This window comes from Prosopis cineraria, unplaced genomic scaffold, assembly GCF_029017545.1.
Source record: "Prosopis cineraria cultivar Desert tree isolate PC_DT_omini unplaced genomic scaffold, ASM2901754v1 PC12, whole genome shotgun sequence".
NCBI classification, from domain to species: Eukaryota; Viridiplantae; Streptophyta; class Magnoliopsida; order Fabales; family Fabaceae; genus Prosopis; species Prosopis cineraria.
In genome coordinates, this window is record NW_026555343.1 from 14,731,104 (window position 1) to 14,755,368 (window position 24,265).

Below are 24,265 nucleotides of genomic sequence, written 5' to 3' on the forward strand. Positions count from 1 at the left end.
AAAGAAACAGATTTGTGTACTAAATTTTATATACTAAATATATATTTACCTAATCAAATCAAGATATCTAAATTTTAATGTGTTAATGATATTAAGGTTGAACCTTGATTTTGATGATTATAAAATAAGATAAGTTTGTGTTTTACAAGTGTAATAATTAAAAATTAATGGCTTATAATGGAATGGGTTATATTTGCTTTGAAATTCTAACTCTCAAGTCTTATTCTCGTAGATATCTTTATTCCCAAATGTGTCTTATTCCTAAATAATTAAGAAACACATAAGCTTTTTTTGTATCTATTCCTATGGTGTTTCCCTTTGAAAATTAATTATCCAACTTGATCTTAATTACTTAAAGACCTTTTGTATTGATTGAAAGGTGTCTCAAGTGAACTTAAAATCAAAATTCAAAATATGAAAGCCTTTATCAATTTTTTATATAATGGTCTTTATTCTGGAATAGCTCTTTTATTCTGGAATAACTTATTCCTGAGTGAATTTCTTTATTCCCAAGTATCAACTCTCTTGCCTCTTCAAAAATAGCTTATTTAGGAATAACTATCTTTATTTAGGAATAATGTTCTATTCTTCAAAGCTATTTCATGATGCATCATTTTGAAGTTTTTTATTCAGGAATAGCTTATTTGAGAATAGCTCTTATTATTCCCAAATAAAGATTTTCATATCAACACTTCGTAATTCTCTTTCGATATATGTTCTCTACTTCAAAATAATCTCTCAACATTTTCGTTCAGAATGTTCTTTGCTATTCCAGAATAGCCTCACTTGTTTTGAAATAAATGAACATACTCTTACTTTGTTTTACACAAGAAAAATAAGGGTTCTTTGTAATCTCTTCTGAATCCCATTCTTTCATGTTCTGAGTGCTTTGTTGATAATATAATCTCTCTAGAATCACTATAAACACATTTATGAAGATGATGGCAAATACGAACACACACGAACTGTAACATCCTAATTTTTATATAACAAAGAAATTGTGGAATTTAGGTTTTGAGGAAAAAAATGATAATAATAAGAATTTATATTATTTGAGGTTATTTAGAAATAATATTATGATTTGGTATTTAATTATGAATTTAAAAATTTAAATTTAAAACTACATAAGTAATATTTAGTTAAGATATAATACATAAATAATTTTTTTTATGTGTGTGTTAAAAAAAAAGAGAAGGTAGAAGGAACAAAAAAAAGGGGGGTGAAAGGTTGTTGTTTCTAAGTCCCACATTGGTTAGATGAGGGAAGAGAAGAGGTGCCTTCATGTATAAAAGGAGAGGGTGTGTGCATTAAGAAGCATAAGAGGCTAAGATGCAATTTAGAGGAAATTGCAACTTTTGGCCCAAAGGTTTGAATAATTAAATTCAAACCTATAGTTTTTTTTTAATATAATTTTGGGACTCACAATCCCATTTTTATATTGTTTTTCTCTCTTTCTCTCACGTTACTCGGTGTTTTTTTTCTCGCAAGGAGGGATTATTTTCTTTTTCTTCAGGTATGTTCTAGCTTTCCTGTTTAGATTAGCATTTAAAAATTTATTTAATTATAAAATTAATTTTATAGTTATTTTCTAGATAATATTAGCTTTCTAGTGATATGATTATTTTGTAGGATAGAGTAAATATTTTGATTAGGATTTTTTTTATAGGATAGTTAATCTGATAATATGATGGATTAAAAATATAGGTTAAAACTTTTAGGGATATAATAAATATTATAGAATATTTTCTTGAGGTTAAAACTCATGTTTAAGAATTTTTGAGTTAAAATCTAGATCTATATGGTTGAATTTATGTGGAATCTGAGATGTAGGGATAAACCTATAATTATTAAATATTTATTTAAGTATGAATAGGTATTTTTGAGGTTATAGAAAGGTGATTTGAGGTTTCAGGATAATTTTAAAATTTTTAATTTATTTTTGGATGAATTTTTAGAATATAGAAGGATGAAATCATGATACTAGAAGTGATTTGAGGATTAAAAAAAATAGTTTATTAGGATACGAGAATTTTAGAAAAGAATTTGAGAAGTTAAATGAGGCATAAATCTTAAATTAGTGTTAATATGGATTATAGATCTAAAACTTTCTAACTATTTAAATTAGAGTTATTTATTTTAATATAAAATTAATATATAGTATTGTGAAATAATTATGTAGATTATATTGACAAAGATAGTGGTGAAAAAGGAGTTGTGAAGGGGAACTTGTTATTCAAGACACAAGGTAACCATTATTAATGTGTTGTGATGAGTGTGTTTGTGAATGGTTATGTGTTGTTTTGTTGTTTGGAAAAATTATGAATTATTAAAAATAAATACTGTATATACTTATTTGAAATTATTGCCAAGTGGGTTAAAAATTTATTTTTGTTTATCATGATGAGATATTATTGTTCAAAGATATTCCTGTTTGGATATTTGAATGATGCATGACTTGTCAGGGTATTTTAATGTATGGTGTTAATGGGAATTTCTGTTCGGTTAATTATTACCACGTGGTAAGCCTTATTGGACCCAATGAGTGGCGTGTCGCTTGGTCCAACTCACCTTTGGCCGGGTGATTTGGCGTCCGAGCATGGCGAAAGGAGGATATAAGGTGCAGTCATGCAAATTAAATACTTGTTCGGTTTGTTTGAAAGTATTGTTCGGTAAATGTTTTGTGTGCCCACTTAGCAATCGCATGATTAGTTACATCCGCATGCATCATTACATATTAATTTTTGGTTACTGGGACTTTTAAGTCTCATTCCCCGTGGTTAATATTTTTACAGGATCGAGTCTGGCCGAGAAAGCACCAGAGGTGTAACTATGGTGTATAAGACACCATCTTTTACGTTGCCTCTTATTTTGAATTATACAATGTATCTTGTGCCAACTTAGGACATATCTTCTTTGTGAAGCATGTAAACTCTAATCCTTTTTATTAAAAGTATTTATTTGACCAAGAGGATTATGTTTGTCTCTCTTGATTCATGACCTAATTTAAATATCATGCCATGAGGATCCTGACTGTCCCTTATGGTTCTAATTGATTTTTTTGAGATATTTTAAGACCTGTGGTATATTGTTTTGGATGTATCATGGTAAGAAAATTTTCTACCATGATAATGGTTTTAATAATTTGCGAAAAATCAGTTTGTAAATTTGAGGGTGTTACACGAACAAACTTGAGCCATTCATATTTATTGTTTACCAACTCTTTGAGTTTATATTCATTATAAGTGAGCTTCATTGATTATATATCAACTTTAAGTAAGAGTATTTGATAGTAACTATTCATTCTTAAACATACTCTGTTCGTCTCTATTTTTCTTTATCATAACAAAGCATCTTAAACTCAAGAAATTTAAGTAGGATATATTTATAACTTACAAAGGGGAGAGTGATTTAGACTTTAATATAAGTCTGGGATGGTACTGTAGTTACCAAGAGCCCAAATTAATCTTGATGGAGTTAGCAAAAAAAAAAATCTCAAGTAGTATTTGAGGATTGGGCATAAGCTCAAGTGGTTGGAGCTAAATTAGGATAAATATCTATGTATGCTTCTCTTCCTTTCTCATCATTGTTTGGTGATATCATTCTAAACTCATCTCCTTAATTTTATTATTAATATTAGCTAAATTTTTATATGCCCAATTCACCTCCTCCTAGGTGAACTTTCAATTAATAATAAGATTTTGTTATAGAAGAAATAATCTATAAAAAATACACTTATCTTGATTTAATTAGAAAGAAGTATATTAAATATATAAGATTAAGGACATGTTTTCATTTACAAAAACCAAGCGGATTATAACCTTTTCCCATCCAATTTAATCATCGATCATAATGTTTTAAGGTTAAAGGTTATTTTTGTCTTTGAATTATACACGAAAAGTCATAAATGCCTCCAAACTGTGGGTCAATTCTGTCCCTTAATTTTAAAGGTTTCCTTCCTCTTCACCCTCTTATTTTCTCATCATTAGTGGATTCCACATTATTTTTTTAATTTTTTTAGTTAAGGGTTATTTTTATCTCTAAACTATATATAAAAGGTCATAAGTGTCCCTTAAACTCAACTTGAGGTTAATTTTGTCTTTCAACTTTAAAAATTTAATCTTTCGTGCCCTTGGGTTATCTTATCTGTTAAGTGGGTCCCGCATTTTAATTTTTTAGTACTTTTATTAAAAAATATTTAATAGTGAGTCCCACAATTTATTTTTAATATTTGTTATAATATTACTCTCTCATCCCTCTCTCCATTCTCTCCCTCTCTCTTCTTCGTCTTCTTCTGTCTAAGAACCAGTACTGCCAAACAAGACCTTAGAACCTCTTGCCGAGTCTACCGAAAGTGAAGCAAAGGAGCCCCAATTTCATGCTCTCCCTATTCCATTAAGGGTGAGCACTCTTCTCCACAAGGAGCTTCGGTTTAAGTATGCCATTGTCGGGAGTGAGAGGAAGCCAAAAGCTTCAGCCCCTACTGGTCCTTCCACTGACGGCAACAATAATGGAGGTAGTAGTATTGGCGTAAAAAATAATCGTGACAAAGATAGAGATGCTATCGGTGATGGTGATGGAGACTGTGTTAACGACGTCGACGATGAGTGTGATGGTGATGGAGATGATCCCTTAGGCGGCACACTTGCTGGTTCCTTTCCAGGCGAACTTGCTAGCGCTTCTGAAGGTGAAGGTGAAGGTGAAAGTTCAATACACAGTAGACAATGTGCATGTGGGAGGCAACTGTAACTCCTTTCATTGAGGGCTCATTGTGTTTTTCGAGACAAGAATAGAAGAGATGAGTGTATTCATTCTTCAACTTTCAGCCTTATCTTAATGTTTTCGCATGCACATGCCTTCCCACTTCACAAATCCATCACGTTCCTACATTTATAAAAAGAAAGGAAACGGAAACGGAATCATAAATATAAAAGACATTGATAGAGATATATATAAATAAATATATATATATATATTATATAAATAGTAAATAAATAACAAAGTTCTCCCATGCACATGCATTCATGAACGACAATCGTGATGGAGGAGAGAGAATGACAAGGAGAGATGGGGAGAGAGAGAGAGAGAATGAGAGAGATCGAAGGAAAGAAAATGTCACGTCCCAAAAATAGAAAGTGACCGAGTGCGAACTACATTGCGCATTCCCATAAACCTCAAAGTGAAAATTCATTTTATTTTGCTTTTAAATAATCAAGTCATGTAAAAGTTCTAACACTTTTAATACTAATTGTCAAAGCAAGGCTTCAAAGCTTTTATAAAAATTTTGACAGAACCTCCTCTGTAAATAAAGTCTCTCAAAAATTCTTTAACATAAAAAAAATATTCCACAAAATATAATATCAATCAAGAACTTGACTCCTTCCAACTAGCAAACAATATATAAAACAAAATAAAGTCCTCGCAATAATCTATGTGGAGCAACTACTCTATTTTTAAAATTAAAATACATAAAACTTAAATATTTACATTAAAGGTAACAATACGAAGCAAAATTTCTACCCAATATTGCCCTTTTGAGGTCGACGATAGGAGCAGCATCAACTAATAAATCTGAGACCAAAATAAATTTTCTAATGAATAGCATTCCCAAAACCGAATTTAAAAGAATTAAAATAATAAACTCAAATAATCTTGTAAATAATTGAAAAGATGATAATCCAACATAATAATTTCATAAATCTATAAATCATAATCATAATCATGAAATGAGAGTAAATTAAAAACACTTTATTCTATCATTGTTAAAGAAAACAAATTACTCGTGCATAAATAAAAAAAATACAATTGTTAATTGAAGTCATTGGAATTTCAAATCAGTGAGTTTCAAAATTCAAATTTTTGAAGACTTAACAGAATAAGTAACAAACGTGGACACACAATTCACGAGGGTAAGGATAACCAAAAGTCCACGAGGGTAAGTAATCAAATACAACCAAAGCTACGAAAGAAACGTAGACACACAATACACGAGAATAAGGATAACCAAACGCAGCTCAAGACCACGAAATCAAATGCGGGTACAAATCCCATGAATACCAAACGTGAGAACAAAGCCCACGAGACAAATTAGCTAGTTATTACCCACAGCGCTATGGGCTAACGGAACTGCCGTTAGCATCAGTGTTCTGTTTAGAGTTCTCTCAGAAATTACATTTCAAATATGCGAGAAAAGTAATTATTTCTGCAATAAAATTTTCTATTTTCAATACCAAACTCGCATGAATTGTTTCAAATCTCAAAATTTGACAAAATAGTACTTTATAGCCAATGTACAAGCTTACATTAATTGAGTAACTAAGAAATTCTAGAGTTTAATAAACAAGAATGCCTTCATCATTGTTGGAAATATATTTCTTGAGGAAAAATAAATGAACATATCATAATTCAATTATCCTTCTTCAATATTCCATAAAAAAATTAATATAATTTAGAAGAGTGAAATATTTCAGTAAAAGACTATTAACAATAAAAATAAATTAAATGGAATGCTATCCACTTACCTGAAATCTCCAGAATTTAAATTTCTCCTCTCAACTATAATCAAATTTCTCCACTTCCAAATTCCCTATAATCATATTAAAATTTTATTTAATCCTCAACCAGTACAATAATTTATTTTTCCAACTTCACTCACCTCTAATATTAAACTATAATACATTTAAATTTTATTTTAAATCCTCATTAGCATTTGGTCAAGGCACCAAACATAAATCATTTCCAATCTCCTCATAAAAATGCTAGCATTCAATATTTCATCTATAACTATCCATCTTTGAAAATAAAAAAAAATCACATTACAAATTTCTAAGACAAATATTCTTTGCAATATCCAAATTAAATTTCGTACTTCTCACAAGAATTAATGAATCTCCATAAATATCCAAAAATCAAGTTTAATTTCTACTAATAAGCACTTTAACAACCACCTTACAATCACCTTTCATCAAGTTTCATATCTCATCTCTTGTAACATAACCTAACCAATTCTTCCTTATTAACCCATTTAAACTAAATGAATTTAACTCAAAAGTTGACCCATATGTATATAATTACCATGCTTTATGTAAAAAAAATATTATTATTATTATTATTTTTATTATTATTTTTATTATTTTTATTATTTTTCAGCTCAAATGTGCACCTTCTTCTTCCTACAATGCATGGTCAACAGTAACAGAGCAAAAAGAATGCTATAACCACACACACAGAGCAACAGCAGCACGCATACTCACAGGATCAGCACACAATCAGCAGGCAATAGATGGAAGGTCCAAAATTCCTCACCTCAACCTAGGTAGCTTGAACAGTCACGAACAGACAAGGAGGAGAAGACGAGCTTCTTGGACGCTAAACAGGGGAGAGGAAGAACCAAATATAACTATCAAGCAAGGATAGAAATCGAGTCAGCAACAATAGACCAAGCTCGCACAGCACCCCTCAACAGCTCCAATAACTTGGTTCCTCATTCCAACCACAACTTGAACGTAAACGACACAGGGAAAGTAGTGAACGAAAAAGGAAAAAAAATAGAGGTGGGAGACATATAGATGAACCTAAACATTTCAGAGCAACCGTGAGCCCCCTCTGACATCGGTGACGGCAAGGAATGAAGAAGATAAAGATGAGTCGGTGATGGCAGGGGAACGAAGAGCAACAATCGTCCAAACTCTTGATTCTTCTCACACTCTCTTATACTTTGATAACCGACATTTTCCCAGTGAGAAAGAAAGGAAAATGAGAAAATAACATAGAGTGAGGGAGGGTATATTGGTAATATTATAAAGTTAAAATTACAAAAATGGACCCCTTTGTTTTTTTTTTGCCTTATCAAATCCGAACCTCAAACTTAATAATGGGTGAATTAAGTGCACAATCCCATTACATCAACTCCTTTTTTTTATCAAAAATTATCCCAAAATTAATATAACTACAATTATAATATAATACTATATATTAATTTTTTTACTTAAATTTTTGAGTTATTACAGAAAAATTTTTATACTATGAAAATATTTAAAAAATGGTGGAAGGAGAGAAGAAAGGGGAGGGGGGAGAGAGAAGGAGAAAATGACAAATATTAAAAAAAAATATGTGGGGCAAAGTAGGGGATAAACATATAAAAATACATGTGGGGTCCACTATGTAATATTTAATAATAAAAATATTAAAAAAACAAAAAAAAAGTGAGTCCAACCAACAACAAAAAAATTGACAGAATAAACATTAGAGTGATAAAAGAAAAAATCTTTGAGGTTGAAGGATAATAATGACTCATAATTAAGTTTAGAGTCATTTATGAACCTTCGTATGTATTTTAGGAATATATTTGACCTTTAATTCTTTTTTTATTATAAAATACTTAAATTGAAGGGTAAAACTGATCTTTTGAATAAAAGTAAAGGGGCAAAAATAACATTTAACCTAATAAAAATATTAAAAAATAGTGAGACTCAATGATAATTAATAGACGTTAAATATTTTTAATATCAGGATAATGATAAAGAGAATCTTTAAAATTAAAAAATAAAATTAACTCATAATTAAATTTAAAAATATTTATATTTTCATGTACAGTTAAAATCTTTCAAGGCACAATGATTTTTAACCCCAATGTTTTACCTCAATTATACGAAGTTACCAAATGGCCCATTAAAAACAGCATTGGATGTTTGTTTCCCTTTCTCTTCCTTCTCATTAGCGCTGCACAAAAACAGGACAGTACTGAACTTTACCTAACCTGAAGCTCAGTCTCTCTTATAAAAATGACTGGATTAGGCAACTCGTACTCCGGTCTTGTCCAGTGGTAACCCGAAAATTAACAAGACTGGACTTGATCTATGGGACTGGGAGATTGGTCCTGTCAGTTTAGTATTCACTTAGCTTTTTTTTTTCTTTTTTTTATTTTATGAGAGGCAATAATCTATTTCAACATAATAAATTCAATTAAGATAGTAAAAATACTTATAATAATAATAAATCTATAATAATTTTTAATAATAAAAAAAATATTTCTGTTATAGTCTAAATAATTTAAATTTATAACTTAACAAAAACATCACTCAACAAAATTCAACAACACTACATTACAACAACAATTTAGAAACAAACTTAACAAATCTTCATACAATCATTTCCTTAACATTAATTACACTTCAAATACTTGTCGAAAATAAATTAATTATAATTATAATAAAAAAAATTAATAAGATTGGACTGGGCCAAGTGGTTTGGATGCCTAGTTTCTTGTTCGGTTTAATCCGAAAAAATAGTCTAATTTTTTTAGTTTTTTTGATCCTAAAAGATCGGTGTTTATATAAATTGAACAAGATTGAGACCATCTTGAAAGACTTTTGCACAGCCCTGCTCCTCATCTTAGATCCGCAGCAAATCGCGAGAGGGAGGGAGGGGGGTCGACTGTTCAAGAACGTCTGCGTCCTTTCTTCCTCTTCCCGTCGTCGTTGTGTGTGCAGCTGTCATAGCTGCCGAATTCTTCTCGTTCTCTGTTCTGTTTCGCATCAGCAGATACTTCTTCCTCGATTCGGTGCTGCCCATTCTTCCGTCACGCCGTCCGTCTGTCACTAGCACTGCAGAGCGCCACTCAGCTTGTGAGTTCTCCTTCTCCCCTGGTCGCGTCGTCTCCGCACTGGTGCGGGTGAGGTTTCGTTTCTTCATCCTTCTTCCTCTGTCACGATCTAGTGTTGGGTTCTTTTAAAAAAGAGTGGGGAAAACACACTCCTCCTCTCCTAGCGTCGTCCATGTTAAGTGCTGAAATTATGGGTTGATTATTATTGTCTCTTTTCAGCTGCCGTGTGTGAAGTATAGGAGATGCTGGAATCCAAGCAAGCTAAAATCTAAGTTTAAGGAATTCTTTTTTTAATGGGTGATTTCACTTCAGTTGCTCTAAGGAGATGGGTTTAGATTTGGTTTTCTTGAGTTTAAATTAATTTCGATGGGGAATCAAATTTGAAAAGCGTGATAAATTTAAATATTGATGTTTGGAGATTGTTGGGCATGGTTTGGAAATTTTTGCACACAATGTGATCGCTAAGAGATCTTAAGAGGAAATCATATCTCAATTGAGCAATTAGCTGCGGCTAAAGTTGTATGAAGAAACTTCAATGAATAAGTGTTGGTGTTCTGGGAACTATGAATTATTTTAGTTGATTGTGGTCGTGTTAATGGTGGATGAGGGTCTATTAAATTTATATGAAATCTACTAAAATTCTTTACATATTTTTACAGGGTGTTTGGAGAAAGAGAAACATGATAAAAGTTGTAAGGAGTGAATTTAAAAGTTGGGGGCCCATCATATCTTTTGCGTATTGAATATTATGTTAACTAAACTACCCTGGCTAGTGAAGTTATAATATGTATAGTGAAGGATAATTAAATTACAATATGTGGATGTACATTTCTTTACAGAATATGCTTTGACAGCTGACAAAAACATTTTACTATAAATTCTAGTAACTTTTTATTTGATAAAGACAATCAAGTAGTTTTAATGTTGTTTTTTACGTGTGGAAAATTGATGTCAAACTCTTCTTTTAAATTTGTCATGGACTTAGAGTGGAAATGTGTCTATTTGGTTGTTGAATATTAGCCTCAGCTGATTTAATAAGTTTGGGTAGATTCTTAAACAAGTGTAGATTTAAATTAGTTATATGTTTTTAAATTATTTTCATCTTTTTATATTTACTTTTATTTTTTTTATTATCTAAGGTATCTCCACAATTGATAGTTGTGGGAGATGAGACTAATTTTTTAAGAAATCTAAGCGTTATTTAAAGGGTTATCATATTTCAATTGATTATATTTACCCTTATTTAATAAGTTATTTTATTTAAAAATAATTTATTTATTGAGGGTATTTTTGAACAAAATTAACTATATTTTAAAATATTAAAAATACCTTACATTTTTTAACATTCAATCTTTTAAAAAATACTTTATATTTTTGAATGGGTGTGTATATATATATATATATATATAAATTTGGCCTCCCAACCCTCTAAGTTTTGGTTCCACCCCTACTTACGTTATTGGATATTTTGGTCAAATAAATTATTCTAGCTTTCAAAAATATATTATGTTGGAGGGAAAAAAAAAAGTTTATACAAGCTTAAACAATATTTTTCCTTTTTTTTCTCTTTTTTATTGGGCTCAGTATCCTAAAAAACTTGGGGATATTTTCGCCTCCCACCTAGACTAATTTGAACTCTTTCTATATGAGATCATGATTATCAACAGCAGTGCCATAGGTACTTTAGATAATTTTGATATATTTATTTAACATGATTATATATTTTAAGAATTGAACTCGAGATTTTAAAGTAAAATGATTTAACTCTTTTGATCAATTGAATCAAGTAACAAGCTTAGTTTAATTTTTTTGGGCACTATTCTCAAGTTTGTTCATGCAATTTCGAGTCATATTTAGTTTATTATTTACTAGACTATATGTTCACATTTATCTTCAAAACTTTAAGTTGTATTTGATTCATTGGTTATCCTTTGAGTGTCGATGTGTTTGAAAGTAATACTTTCTTTAGTTTTTATTATATTGATTTATTATGAAAATATTTTTCTTATAAGATTGAAAATATATTAATTTTATTACTTTTCCAATCATAATTTGATCACTATCAAGTTAATAAACCTTACTTTATAGTTCCAAATAAATTAATTAATTTAAACACTAACAAAATAAAAATCCTAGTGATAATTGAAATTTAGGGTCCATAGTCTTTTGCTTTTGAAAAACAAAAATTAAAAAATACTCATTTAAATAAGCATTCTAAATTTAATTATTTTTAAAATTGTTCTCAATTTTGTTTTTTAAAAATGTTTAATTAAATATATTATATTTAATTATTAAAAATTATAGTCACATTCACCAATTACTATCATACACTATTATTATTAATTGTCACCAATTTTTAATTATATAATTAATTTTTAAATTAACATAATTAAATGAATTTTTTTATTCTGTTTTAAAAATTTTTAAAAAATATATTGTAAAACATTTTTTAAAAATAAAAAATAAAACAAAAAGCAAACAAGTCTTTAAATACCTTATTTGTAATTGAATATATATTGTAATCAAACAAGCATTTAAACCAAACAAAAACTAAACAAAAACTATGTTGTAATTATATGAATAAATATTCTTAACTCATTTTTGTATCATTAATTCAATTTTTCGAAATATAACTGTAATTTTTTCAAACATTTTTGCTCCATTACCAATAATAATTACTTAAAAATTGACTAAAAATATAAAAAATGAGTAATTTATGCGTGAAGTCGCCAATTTCATGAGCAACAGCAAAAGTGCAGGCCCATCAAAAGTCATGGGCTCACTCTATGCCAAGCTACAGTGGTTTAGGCGGGAAACCGTGAAATTTTCATTCGCTTCCCTCTTCCCTTGCAAACTGAGGGGGGAAATGGCCAGATGCGGAAGCCAAACGTTGAGGGACTGAAGAGCCGAGCCAAGCCGCTGCCTTCTCATCGTTCTTTCTTCATTCTTGGGGCGTCTCCATCCAGTCTTCTCCGTCTCAGAGCTCGCGTGCGTCCCCTACTTCGTTGTGCTCTTGAATCAGGTGCGTCGCTTTTCTATTTGCCTTCTTTGTTCTGGTATGGTTCTTTGTACCCTTTATTTTGGTTCCCTTTTATGGTTCTTCGTTCTGGCTCCGCTCGTTCTGGACTCTGATATGGTTCTTTGTTTATTTGTTCTGACTTGGTCTTTGTGCTTTCCTTGGATGCTAGTCGCTCACTTTGGGAACATTTCCCCTATCCCTATTCTTTTCCCACTTGCCCTCTTGCTCTTCTTCTCACGCTGCTTCGACTGGTTCTCCTTGGAAGCGGAAGATTGTTGGTGTTGCTGCTATGGAGAGGTCGGGTATCGTCCTCTCCGTCACTGGTGGCGATTTGCGTCGATTCCCCACTTCAGGATGGAATACCTTGAAACTCCCGGCTTGTTTGGTTGAATGGAATGCCCGAATGCAATGCAATGTTTTTATCAATGCATTGTCTCATATTCTGGTTGCTGATCATTGTGGCTTTTTTTTTAAGAGCTATTTTTTGAAAAAGGGTTGTTATATTCTGGTTGCTAATTTCTCTTCGCCGCTCTTCTGTTTTTCTTGCTAGCATTAGTCGCACCGCCGTGTACCTGAGCTCCAGATTCGGTGGGATTGAGCATCGTACAAGTGGCCGTTGCCTCCATTGCCATTAATTTCCACACAAGTGATGCTTGCTTTGCCTCATTCCCGTTTCGTGGGGTCTTAAGCCCTTCAATTTGATATAGTGACTACTCTGTGTTCCCTCTACAAGGTAGCATTCTTGCACTGATGGAGAACGCAGCTTTCATTTTTCATGTTATTACACTTTTGAAGCTGTTTGATTTTGGTTCTGTGTAAATGTTCGTTTCTGAGTTGCTTCCTTCTTCTGATTCTTCTCTTTTAGTCCTGAATTCTACTTTATTTTTGTAATTTGACTCATCTTAAGGTGGCCTTGCTTGCTCCTAATTAAAATCAGCACTTCTTTAATTTCTTTCTTTCTTTCTTTTATGCCAATCGTGCTGAGTAGTCTGATGTTCCGTTTTTGCTCTGGGTTTTCATAGTGCAAAAGCTTTGGATATCTGTCCATGCCTCCTAGGAAGAAACCCAGCTCTTCTAAGAAATCGAATCTGAGCAGCCAGGCTCAGCCTTCTAAGTTCGGCATTCAACATTTTTTTGAGCGCCACACCCAGAATGCTCTTGTGGCCTCTCAGAAGCAGCCAAAAAATGATCCAGCTGCGAACCGTCCCATTTCTGCTCCCCAAGATTCCAAGTCTGTTGCATCTCCTAACTCTCATATTCCACCTGTTGCTGGGTCGCAAGCTGTCGCTCCAAACAATTTAGATTCCGTTCTTGCTAGAGCTGAAAGTAAATTGAACTCAGACTTGGCTGGGCCAAAAATTGAGAATTCAGAATCGCAAAAGCGTAAAGACACCCCGCAAGTTGGAGCAAATGAATACAATAACGTTTCGCAGAATACTCCTTCAGAGAATTTGTTAATACCAGGGTTTGATGCTGTGGAAAATCTCCCTGAGGCGTCTCCGGAAATTTCCAAGATTGTGCCTCATAAGCGCTTTAAGTTCTCGCCTGGGATGGTATTTGCTTTAAACGATGTTTTAGACCTTTTTTTTTTTAAAAAAAAGCAATTGATCATTTCGCTCCCTTTCTCCTAATTATTAAACGGATTGTCGGTTCTCAGTTATTCAAAAGTATCACTTAAATCCAACGGGTTCCTACTCAGTTGGGATAGCTAATCAGTTATGGAAATTTGAAGTTTATTTTCCGAGAATACATTTTCAAAAATGTTTCACTTGTACCTGAATTAAAACAACAATTTTTATTGCTTTTACTTTTAACTTGGAAGTGCTAAAAGAAGCACATTTTCTTTGTGACTACCTTCTTATGCAAGTTGCTGATTAAATTGCAAGTTTACATCTTTGCTTGTTTCCTTCAATGTTTCTAATTATATCTTTGCAAAAATATACTTGTGGATAGTTAATAAAACAGAGCCAGGATGATGGGGTTGATGAAGTCACATGGAAGATATCTCCTGTGAATGAAAGACTTCAAGCAGTTTCAAAACACATGCCTCAGATGATTCAGGCTTTGGCTGAATCTTCTAGAATCAACTTATTGCCCGTTGGGATTTCCTCAGAGAATCAGGCAAGTGTTTGAGGAGACACTGTTAATTTCATGTTTTATCGTTTAATATGGTTATAAATTGCCAATGCATGGTGCAGACTTCTCTGACTAAAGGTGGCAAATTTGAAAAGATACTTGCTTCACCATCTACAAAGGCTGCTGAGAGGTCAACAGTGTTGAAGAATGAAAAAGGCTTGAAACGTATAAACGCAGACCAAGACATGGTTTTTAACGTCAGTTCAACTGCTGTGAATGGTTCTGGAGTAATTACTGTACAGAGCCCCTTCCGAACTCCGCCATCTCTATCCTATTGCTCTGATAAGGTATTTTAATCTTCATAGTTTATTGGTCCTATTGATCTGTTATTTCATCAATTTATACTATACATTTCAGAATATAAAAATATGTAATAGTGGAAAACCTCTCCAACGATGTAAGACAGGGATATAAAATTCTTGGAAAAGTTTTTCTTATTTATTTTATTTTATTTTTCAACATGCTTGTATTTTTCTGGTCACCTTCCCGTCTTTCAAATAATGCTTTTTAGTACCATCTTCATTTCATGTTGAATTTGAAGGTGCAGCTTGTCAGGGATGTTGAGCACAATGGACTATCTGACCAGCTTTATTTAAGACAGCATAAAAAGGTCAGGCCTTTGGACTTGCTTTTGCAATATTAATTCATTCAGATCTAGTTCACTGAAATTTGCAAATTTGAGGCATGTGGTATTAAATAATTCCAGTTATAATATGTAAATTGCTGTTTGCAACACCTTGTGCCTGTAGTAACAAGGGCATTAATACTTTTCCCTGTCTGATAGTCTACTATATTCCTTTTGAAAAACAAGATATAGAGGAGCTAGTTAGAGCTAGACTAGCAAGGAAAAGAAAATGCTTTGGCTTCTGAGTGGGATGACAGGAAACATATGACAAAGGAAATGCATCCCGAGCAATTTACATATGAAGAAAAATAATTACAGTTTCCTGCGTGCTGGTTGCATGGACAATTTCTTCAAAACTGTCTCCTGTTCTTGTCCTACCAATTGCACATGTTTCTTCTGTTTCGTGAAAAGGGGCTTGTGACCTTTTACGCGCCAGACTATATAGCAGTTAAACCTCAGGAGTTACAATGCTTGCGGAAGCCACACATTCATTAGAGTATTTCTTTTTTCTTTATTTCTATAGGCATTGCTTGAACTGTTAGATCAAGTCGAAGATGCCATTTGTGTTGAAGATGCTACAATCTGTGATAAAAGTGCAAATTACATTAAGTCTCAAGATGGAATTGCTGATAATCTGCCCATCAGAGTTGACTCTGCAGCAGAAAGCACTAGAATTCATAAGCCCAAAGAGGCCCTTGGTGGGTCCAGTTCTAATTATTTGGTCTTGGAGGTATTTTTTTCTTTGAAATTATGGTCTGCTATGAATAAATTTTTTATCAACAAAATTTATATTCTGGTAGGCTTACCACTTGTATGTTTTGTTATAGGTATCTGAAAAACATAGTCTTGCTAATTCATCTGCTTTGCAAGGCCCATACAAGGTTTATTAAGGCTTATTGCTATAACACCGCAATTTATTGCTTCTAAAGATCTTGTAACTGATTTACATTTACTTGATAAATTGCTTCTAGGTGCTTCGTTTAATAAATGAACAAACTGGAGAAGAGAAGGCTGCAAACTTGTTGGAAGAGTGGTAAGTTGGTGTGCTTAAATCTATGATTGTTAATCAGTAAAGTTGATCGTGTGTATATATATATATATGTAATAGTTCAAAACAAGACATTATTTGGTATGTCAAATGGTTGTTTTTGCTGACTCCAGTTGAAAAATCTTGACTAAGTATTGGTCTTGGAATTTAAATGAATTATTTGATTGATTTTGAGTTTTTTTATTATTCTCTGTTGATAATAATTTTGAATAATTATAGTAATTGTTTAAATTATTACAGGTCTTACAGTGTTGTTGCACCTGGAGATACTGTGAATATAATTGGTCAATTTGATGATTGGGGGCATTGTGATGTAGATCATGATAATAATTTTTTGATTGTACACCCAGATATTCTGGTGTCTGGGTCTCGGGTATTTATGATTTGCTATCTTGAAACTATATTTATTTATTTATTTCTGTCCATGACTTTCCTTATTTTATTTACTTCATTAGATATTTTTTATATGATGTGGTAATTTTACAGGATCAATGTTTCCTAATTCTCTCTAATTGGATAACTTTTATCTTATCGGAATTTCATTTATAAAATGAGAATGCCAATATTGCTATTGTAGAAATGTTGCTTTCTCTTCCTATAAACGGTCTTGTTATTTTTAAACAGAGATTCAGATGATCTTTTTTGAATCCCTTTTCCAGTTTTTTTTTTCAATGTTTATTTCACTGTTTTTTATTTTATATGTTTCCTTCTGATATACAGAATTATTCCAGGTAGCTGCTAGTTTTACTTGTCCAAGGAGAACTGTCTTAGATGAGAGGCTAAAATGTAATGAGCACTCAATTGCTGCATTAACTGGAACCTTACTTCACCAAATTTTTCAGGTCTCTAAAGCTCCTCTACCTTATAAAGTTGTTATCGCATCTTTATAATTATTTTACTGTGATGAAGCATGCATCGAATTTCAGATTCATTTTCTTCTTCTTCCTTTGTTTTTTAATGGGATGGGGGATTTGATGGGGATGACAGGCTGGACTTATCAAGGATAGTCCTTCAACAAACTTCTTAGAGGAATATGCACGATTGGTACTCCAGAGAAACATTGAAAGCTTGTATGCATGTGGAGGTGAGGGTTTGTGTATGTATTTATATTAGTGTGTGCGTGCATGTGTGTAACATGCATAGCTAGTTCTTACTTTGAGCTGCGAGTTTTTTCCAACCCTGGTTGCAACCATAATCATCAAAAGGCTGGATAAAATTCAGTGTTCTTGTGGCTGATTCTTAACATCTTCGTTGTAACTTGTTCAAAATAAGTTTTTGATCTGTGTTCTGTATCATCAGGAGTATTAATTTTTGCCTTTGTGCATATTTCAGTAAATGAAAATGATGTGCACAAAACCTTGATAGACGCCATTCCACGAATATTAAATTGGATCAAACTGTTCAAGAATTCAGAGGTGCGTTAAAATATCTCTAGCTTTTGTCCACGAACTATCAACTATCATTAGCTGTTACCTTTTGGAATGCATGTCATTGCTTTTTGCCGCCAAATGTAACTTACAACAGTACTGCACGGCTTTGTGATCTTTTTGATATAGGTATGAACAATGCTTACAAAATAACATGAAATTATGCTTATTATTTGGCCTATCTTAACAATAGTTTTAAGTCTTGAATGGTTAGGATTTATTGGCAAGAATTGTAAAGAGTCTTGAAGAATAAAGGATGATTATTTTGTGACTCCTATGATGCTCACCATGCCTATGACACACATCATTGGGCTGTCAAAGCCTTAAAAGAAGAAGAAAAGAAAAGGGAATCATGTTAAAAGCATTTTTAACGTAGATGCATGGGTTAGTGCAAAATGTCGACTTGAAAATGGGAAAAGTAGGCTACTGTATTCATATTTTGCGTAAGTTTGTTTACCGACAGAAGATTATTTAAGCTATGTTTTGTTAGAACTAAGTGATATTTTACAATTGTAAACGCATAACACTATTCAATTCATTTACTCATTTAGAGGGCCTCATCCCTTATTCATAAGCTACTATTGGGATACTCCATTTGTCCCATAGTATAGGAAATTGATAATTAATTCACGATTCTCAAAAAAAAGTTAGTTGAAACTTTGATCTATTAAAAAAATTTCATCTTTCCAATTATACCCTCATTAAATATTCTATATAAGTGCCTTGATAATGACAATGAAATTCTTATGAATCAATTTTCAAAAAGAGTAATAAATGAAGTGGGGGTTAATTGGAAAAATAATTAAAAAAATTATCTGATGCCTTAAATTTTTGGATCAAGCAAGGCTTCTAGAAGATGCCCTATATTGTGGTTTGGAGGGAATACAAGTTTATCTAATAGAATAACATCTACTAATGAATAGCTAATCCTAACTAATCCCAATTAACAATACTTCCCCCCTTTGAAATGATCCTTGCTGTCAATGATCTATGCGATAAAATTTTAAAATTCATTGGGACATTTCAAAATCTGTATTATTGTTTAGAGACTCTTGATTTGCACAACTCTATGGCTCAATGTAGAATCCTTGGCCAATTGTGTATCTGATACCACATGGCCCAACTCCTTTGTGCCCCAAGCTCATTGCTGGTTCTAGACTAATTTAACTAATTGCTCTCAACAAGAGTATATCCTTACTCTTTATTAGCCATAATAGCAGTTGGGTTTGGACCTCCCTCCATAACTTGTATTATATGGCCTTAGATGCTTGAGCCGATTTTCTTCTACAGCTGTCCAAACACCACATGGCCCATTGCTATATTGCATATGGGTTTAGCTAGCAGAAGCTTTAAAGAAGCTTACTATTGTCTGGATGTTAGAAAGGGAGGCCCCAATGAAACAAATTATAGCTATCGCATGGGACCTATGGATATTTTGAATGGTTGTGGGGAACTTCATAGGGACTTCCCAAAATTTTATTTTAGGAAGAAGTATTACAGAGAAAACACACCAGTAAAGCCTGTCAATGTGTACTTATATACACTTCATATTTATAAGCAATCTGCACTGTATATTAATATACATATATATGTCCACGTGTATGGTGTTTTTTGTTTCTCATTAATGACTTTGGATTTTGACAGGAAAAGAGAGATGCTTATGTTGATTTTGGATGTGATGATGGGATAAAGAAAGTCAAAGTATCGGAGGCAAGGACCAAACTTGATCACTCTGTGCTTAACCATTTGATCAATTGCGTATCACTATGAATCCATATGTAATCTTGTTGGTGAAATATGATTGTAATAAAAAGTTGTTGGAGTTGCTGGAGAAATTACTAGGTTTTAATGTTGATGCGTTTTTGATTTTGTAAATTTGAAGTTTTCCATCCAATAAGTTCATGTGCATATGTTCTTGTTATAAGTGTTAGAATTGAAATTAAAAGTAATTTGTTTTTAGTCATTTCTATTTTTGATATTTCATTATTTTCTGATGTCCCTAATTGTAATTTGCCCCTAATGTAGGCCTCCATATGTGTTCATACATACTCATGTAATTGTCTCAATCTGAAAATAATAAAGCTGGATTTTCAGACTTACTGTCGTGGTATTTAACATTTGTTGGGCAGAGAAATAAGCTTTGTGAGTTTTTGGGAACAAAGCTTTGTCCACACTCTTAACAAAGTTTTGCTGTAGCTCTTCTTTTGGTTTGCTTTCTTCAGTCATTGTCTTTTAGTCTAGCATCTGGTATAATTTTTTCTTTCTAGTAATTTTCTCTCAGTTCTGTTGTTTTTATAGTGGCCAACCCTCACTTAATGGGATAAAGTTTTTGTTGTTTTGTAGCTTTTATAGATTTTGGCGCATGACTATGCCATTTGTTTGATTCCTTTTCACTTCAAAGACCTTCGAAACTCTACAGAACTTGGTGACTGACCTACCATGCCAATTGTACTATCATAGGACTTCACGTGTCACTCCACCCTCCACACTCTACTGTAACATTGTTCAAACAGGCTTCATGTGCTGGTAATTGTCCTAATGTAGCCGTCTCCTATAGTGGATCTTCTGCAGTAGTGGATCCAGCCCAATGTGCATCTTATGTATACTTCATCTCTAGAGTTTCCTTTCTCAAAGAAACAATCCTTTTCCCCAGGGGTTGTCATCAAATATCTCAAGATTATGTATACTGCCTTCATATGTTCCTCTTGCAGACTTCTCTCATGAATTGACTTACCATGCTTATGGGAAAGCAATGTCTTGGTCTTGTGTATTAGAGATAGATGAGCTTACTCAACAATCCTTGATACCTCCCTATATCAACTGGAGTTGTCCTATCATTCGGGCTTAACTTGTTAATGGGATTCATGGGTATCTCATCTGGCTTTGCACCCATAATGCCTGCTTCCTTCAATAGATTTAAAGCATATAGAATCCTGAAATTTACCATAAGAAAACACACTTGAAAGAGGTAACATTACAGTTTCCCAAAGGAAAATATACTCTAGATCTGTTGAATGAACTAGGCAGGTGGGGGGCATGATTAATATCTGATAAGCCTGAGAAGGGCATGATGATTAATTTAATTTTTAGTATTTTCATTATTAATTCCTAGTGTCCTTGATTGTAATTTATGTCTAGAGTAATCATGTAATTGTCTTATTCTAAAAATGATAATTTCAGAGTTTCAGCTGACATACACATGTATATATTGTTTTTAGTTTTCTGTTTTTTCAATTAAAAGAACATTATATAGCTAAAGGCATCTGTGTCAAATGTAGGTGCTTGATATTGAGGAAATGGCATGGGCTCCTCAGTATGGTTTGAAAGGGATGATGATGCTTCTGTCAGTGTGAAAGTTTTACCTAAGGGAAATGAATCAGATGAAAAGGTCATGCCATTAGAGTTCAAAACTGGGAAAGCAATGTCTGGCCAGGCAAGATTCTGGTTCATACTACTACTAATCTATGCCATAGAATGTCGGGTGTTTGATTTATATTTTTATGGGAATGCATTAAAACGTCACTCCAAGTTTTCTTGTATGTATGATATTTCTGATGACAATTGCATTTGATATTTCCAGTCATCTATAGAACATCGTGCCCAAGTGATCTTGTACACTCTTCTGATGTCAGAAAGGTGTGTAATCTTTTTCTAGCAAGATATCTATAATAAAATATTTTAAGAAAACGTCCTTTTACTATTTCGGATGGTTTAATTTTATAGGTACCTAAAGACTATCGATTCTGGTCTTCTATATTATCTCCAGTCAGATCAGACGGAGGTAAGGTCATGTTGATACTAATTAGCTATATCTTTTTAATAAGATGGGTAGTCTTATCATTTTTATGTTGCATGAAGGGTTATTGTTGTTCAAAGATCTGACTTAGTTGGGCTAATCATGCGACGTCGTAATGAGCTTGCAAGTGATATTCTGAAAGCATTAACCACTCAACAACTGCCTCCAATGTTACAGGTATGAACTTATTTGACCACTTTTACACTGGTGCTTATGATAACTTGATCAGATGTCACTACCTGTTCTTTCATCTTTCTATTTGTAGAGTCTGAGCATTTGCCGAGGTTGTCGCCATCTTAATGTTTGTAGCATTTATCACCAAGGTACTTTACTTGTTCAAGGGGTTTAAAATTGTTATAATTGTTTCCGTCTCGTTCACTCATATGATAAGTATACTTGAATTTGCTTTCTTAAGATTCCTTAAATTTAAGTAACAGGATCTGTTCTGACATGTTCTGAAACATTAAGTTGCTAACTGAAATACTACTGGCCTGTCTGGTTCAAAAAATGATAGAGAATTTAACAGAATGATGATTAGATATTTGTGTGGTATGACGTTTAGGCAAAGTGAAATAAAATAAATTTTTGATATTTAGTTTGTACAAAAAAAAAAGAAAAGAATATGTCTCCCTCCTTCCTCTGTTCTTTCTTCCTCTTCACCAATGAACCCCAAAAAAGTCATCATTCAGACTTGAATGGAGGACGTAGAAATCATTCACAAAAATAATAAAATGAATTGCAAATGGAATTGAGAAGAACATTATTGCAGAACCAGAATGAACGAACTCGCAAATGGTGTGAACCAGATTGATGGAGAAGGAAACCACATCTGGAATGAACTGTCGAACTTGTGTTCAAGGAGAAGCATCAGATCTATGACCAAGATGAACCATTGAACTAGACCTCTCACAAATCAAAACCCAGATTCGGTGTGGCTGAAAAGGAAAAAGGAAAAAGATCCACGGGTCGATGAAAGACAAATCCTATCTGTGATGCAAGTGGAATGTGAAGGTGAAGGAGTTAGAGGTGACTGCCGCTAAGTGGGGAGATCTATGGTGGCGGCGGCGCTGGAGTGGGTCGGAGTTTGATGGTGCGGTGATGTCGAGGTGAAGGTGGTGGTCGAAGGTCGCTACTGGTGATTGGGACTATGGTAGAGGTTTACTAGCTGTGGTGGGATGGAGGAAGAATGGCGATGGAGGTGGCATAAAAAGAAGAATAGGGAGGATGGGGTATTTTAAGTTCAATCTGATTTTTGACCTCTGGTAATTTTCATTGATACCTATCTAGATGAGAATGTGTTATAGAAAATAGAGAAGAAAGTAGAATAGAGATAAAGAAGTAGAACAGATTGGGAAAGAATGAGGAAGAACAAAAGAGATAGAGGGAACCAGGAGAGAGAGAGATTCTGATCAATAGACTTCCGTTATGTCAGATAGGCTATTTACAAATGAGGAGGCATCCTCCTATGCTGAGTAAAATCATTAAAAGACTGCTAAATGACCTAACTACCTTTATCAGTCAATTGCCATTAAAATAGAAATGTTTTATTATTTTCATATCAATACCCTCCTCGCAAGAGACTCTTGTCCTCACAGCAAAATCCTTAGGTGCAAATTTCAAAACCAGACAGAAGAACCTTTTCTCTTAAAGTCTGAAAATCCCTTTTGGGATAGTAGTATGACGACTGATTATTTGAGCTTTTGACTTGACTATTCACTGAAAATGCCTTTAGCCTATGCTGCTCATTTTCGTCCTTTTTCTTCTTCTTTCTTGTTTTAAAAAGCTAGTAGTACCATTGTTTCAATAAAAAAAAAAAGGAAGCCGGTACCATTTGCGGGTTCCACCATAAGATAGTCAGTTGTGCGCTGACTTGTTCTTACACACAGCAGCTGTAACACTCCCAGGCAACATACTCGCATGTGCAGCAATCCCAATGTGCGAAGAACTCTGAAATATGAGAAGCATCCATACCATGTCCCAAAATGCGAAACTTGGCTATGCATCTCAACCCTTGGCACCCTATAGGCTAAATGAATAGAACCCAACATGGCTGAGAATAGAACACAACACCATGGAATAAACAGAGGCCATTGATGAAAGAAAGATAAACCAGTGAGGGAAAAGAAATTGGAACCAGCACACCAAGAAGAATTGAGATGGAAGGTGACAAAATCTGGAGATGACAATGAATTTGAAAGACCCGAATCATGAGGGACCCATGGTGACAGAGGTTTTGCGACAAGAAGGGCCTTCTTTTTTAATTCTTCCTAAGCAACTTGACCCCGTAACACTTAGAAGGTGCAAAAATTGAGGGACAACCACTCCATTTGAAGTAGACAATGCTGTTTTTCTTTGGGTAATCTTGTAATCATCTTGCTCGACTGCAAGAACATACCAAGGATCCTTCTTGAAATCATTGCCATTACGAAACCAGAGGTTGCTGCACTCTGTCGCATGTTTTGGGAAGGAGATTGAACAAGACCCGTAATCTTTTGGAGCCAGCAACAGTTCTTGCTCATCAATGGACCTGTTTGGGCTTGTTGGGAAAGGAACACCGAACAAATCCATCTTCTTCTTCAACAGAAGCAACTGGGGCATCGTCCAAGAATGATT

At 33.2% G+C, this 24,265-nt stretch overlaps 1 protein-coding gene and 1 long non-coding RNA gene across 2 annotated transcripts; both read left to right on the forward strand.

The window, feature by feature from the left end:
- The first annotated feature begins 9,381 nt into the window (after positions 1 to 9,381).
- Positions 9,382 to 10,162, forward strand: LOC129287789 (uncharacterized). The gene is made up of 2 exons (XR_008587808.1): positions 9,382 to 9,670; positions 9,821 to 10,162. It is a non-coding gene; the product is annotated as an uncharacterized LOC129287789 (long non-coding RNA).
- Positions 10,163 to 12,335: 2,173 nt separating this feature from the next.
- On the forward strand, positions 12,336 to 22,692 carry LOC129289148 (DNA replication ATP-dependent helicase/nuclease JHS1-like). The gene is given in 21 exon segments (XM_054925957.1): positions 12,336 to 12,623; positions 13,171 to 13,353; positions 13,643 to 14,173; positions 14,574 to 14,741; positions 14,819 to 15,043; positions 15,298 to 15,366; positions 15,905 to 16,111; positions 16,209 to 16,262; positions 16,353 to 16,414; positions 16,670 to 16,802; positions 17,161 to 17,271; positions 17,417 to 17,513; positions 17,762 to 17,844; positions 19,501 to 19,566; positions 21,135 to 21,186; positions 21,189 to 21,289; positions 21,437 to 21,492; positions 21,580 to 21,642; positions 21,715 to 21,829; positions 21,918 to 21,975; positions 22,577 to 22,692. Coding segments are annotated over 19 exon segments (2,343 nt in total). The 5' UTR covers positions 12,336 to 12,623; positions 13,171 to 13,353; positions 13,643 to 13,666.
- Positions 22,693 to 24,265: the final 1,573 nt, after the last annotated feature.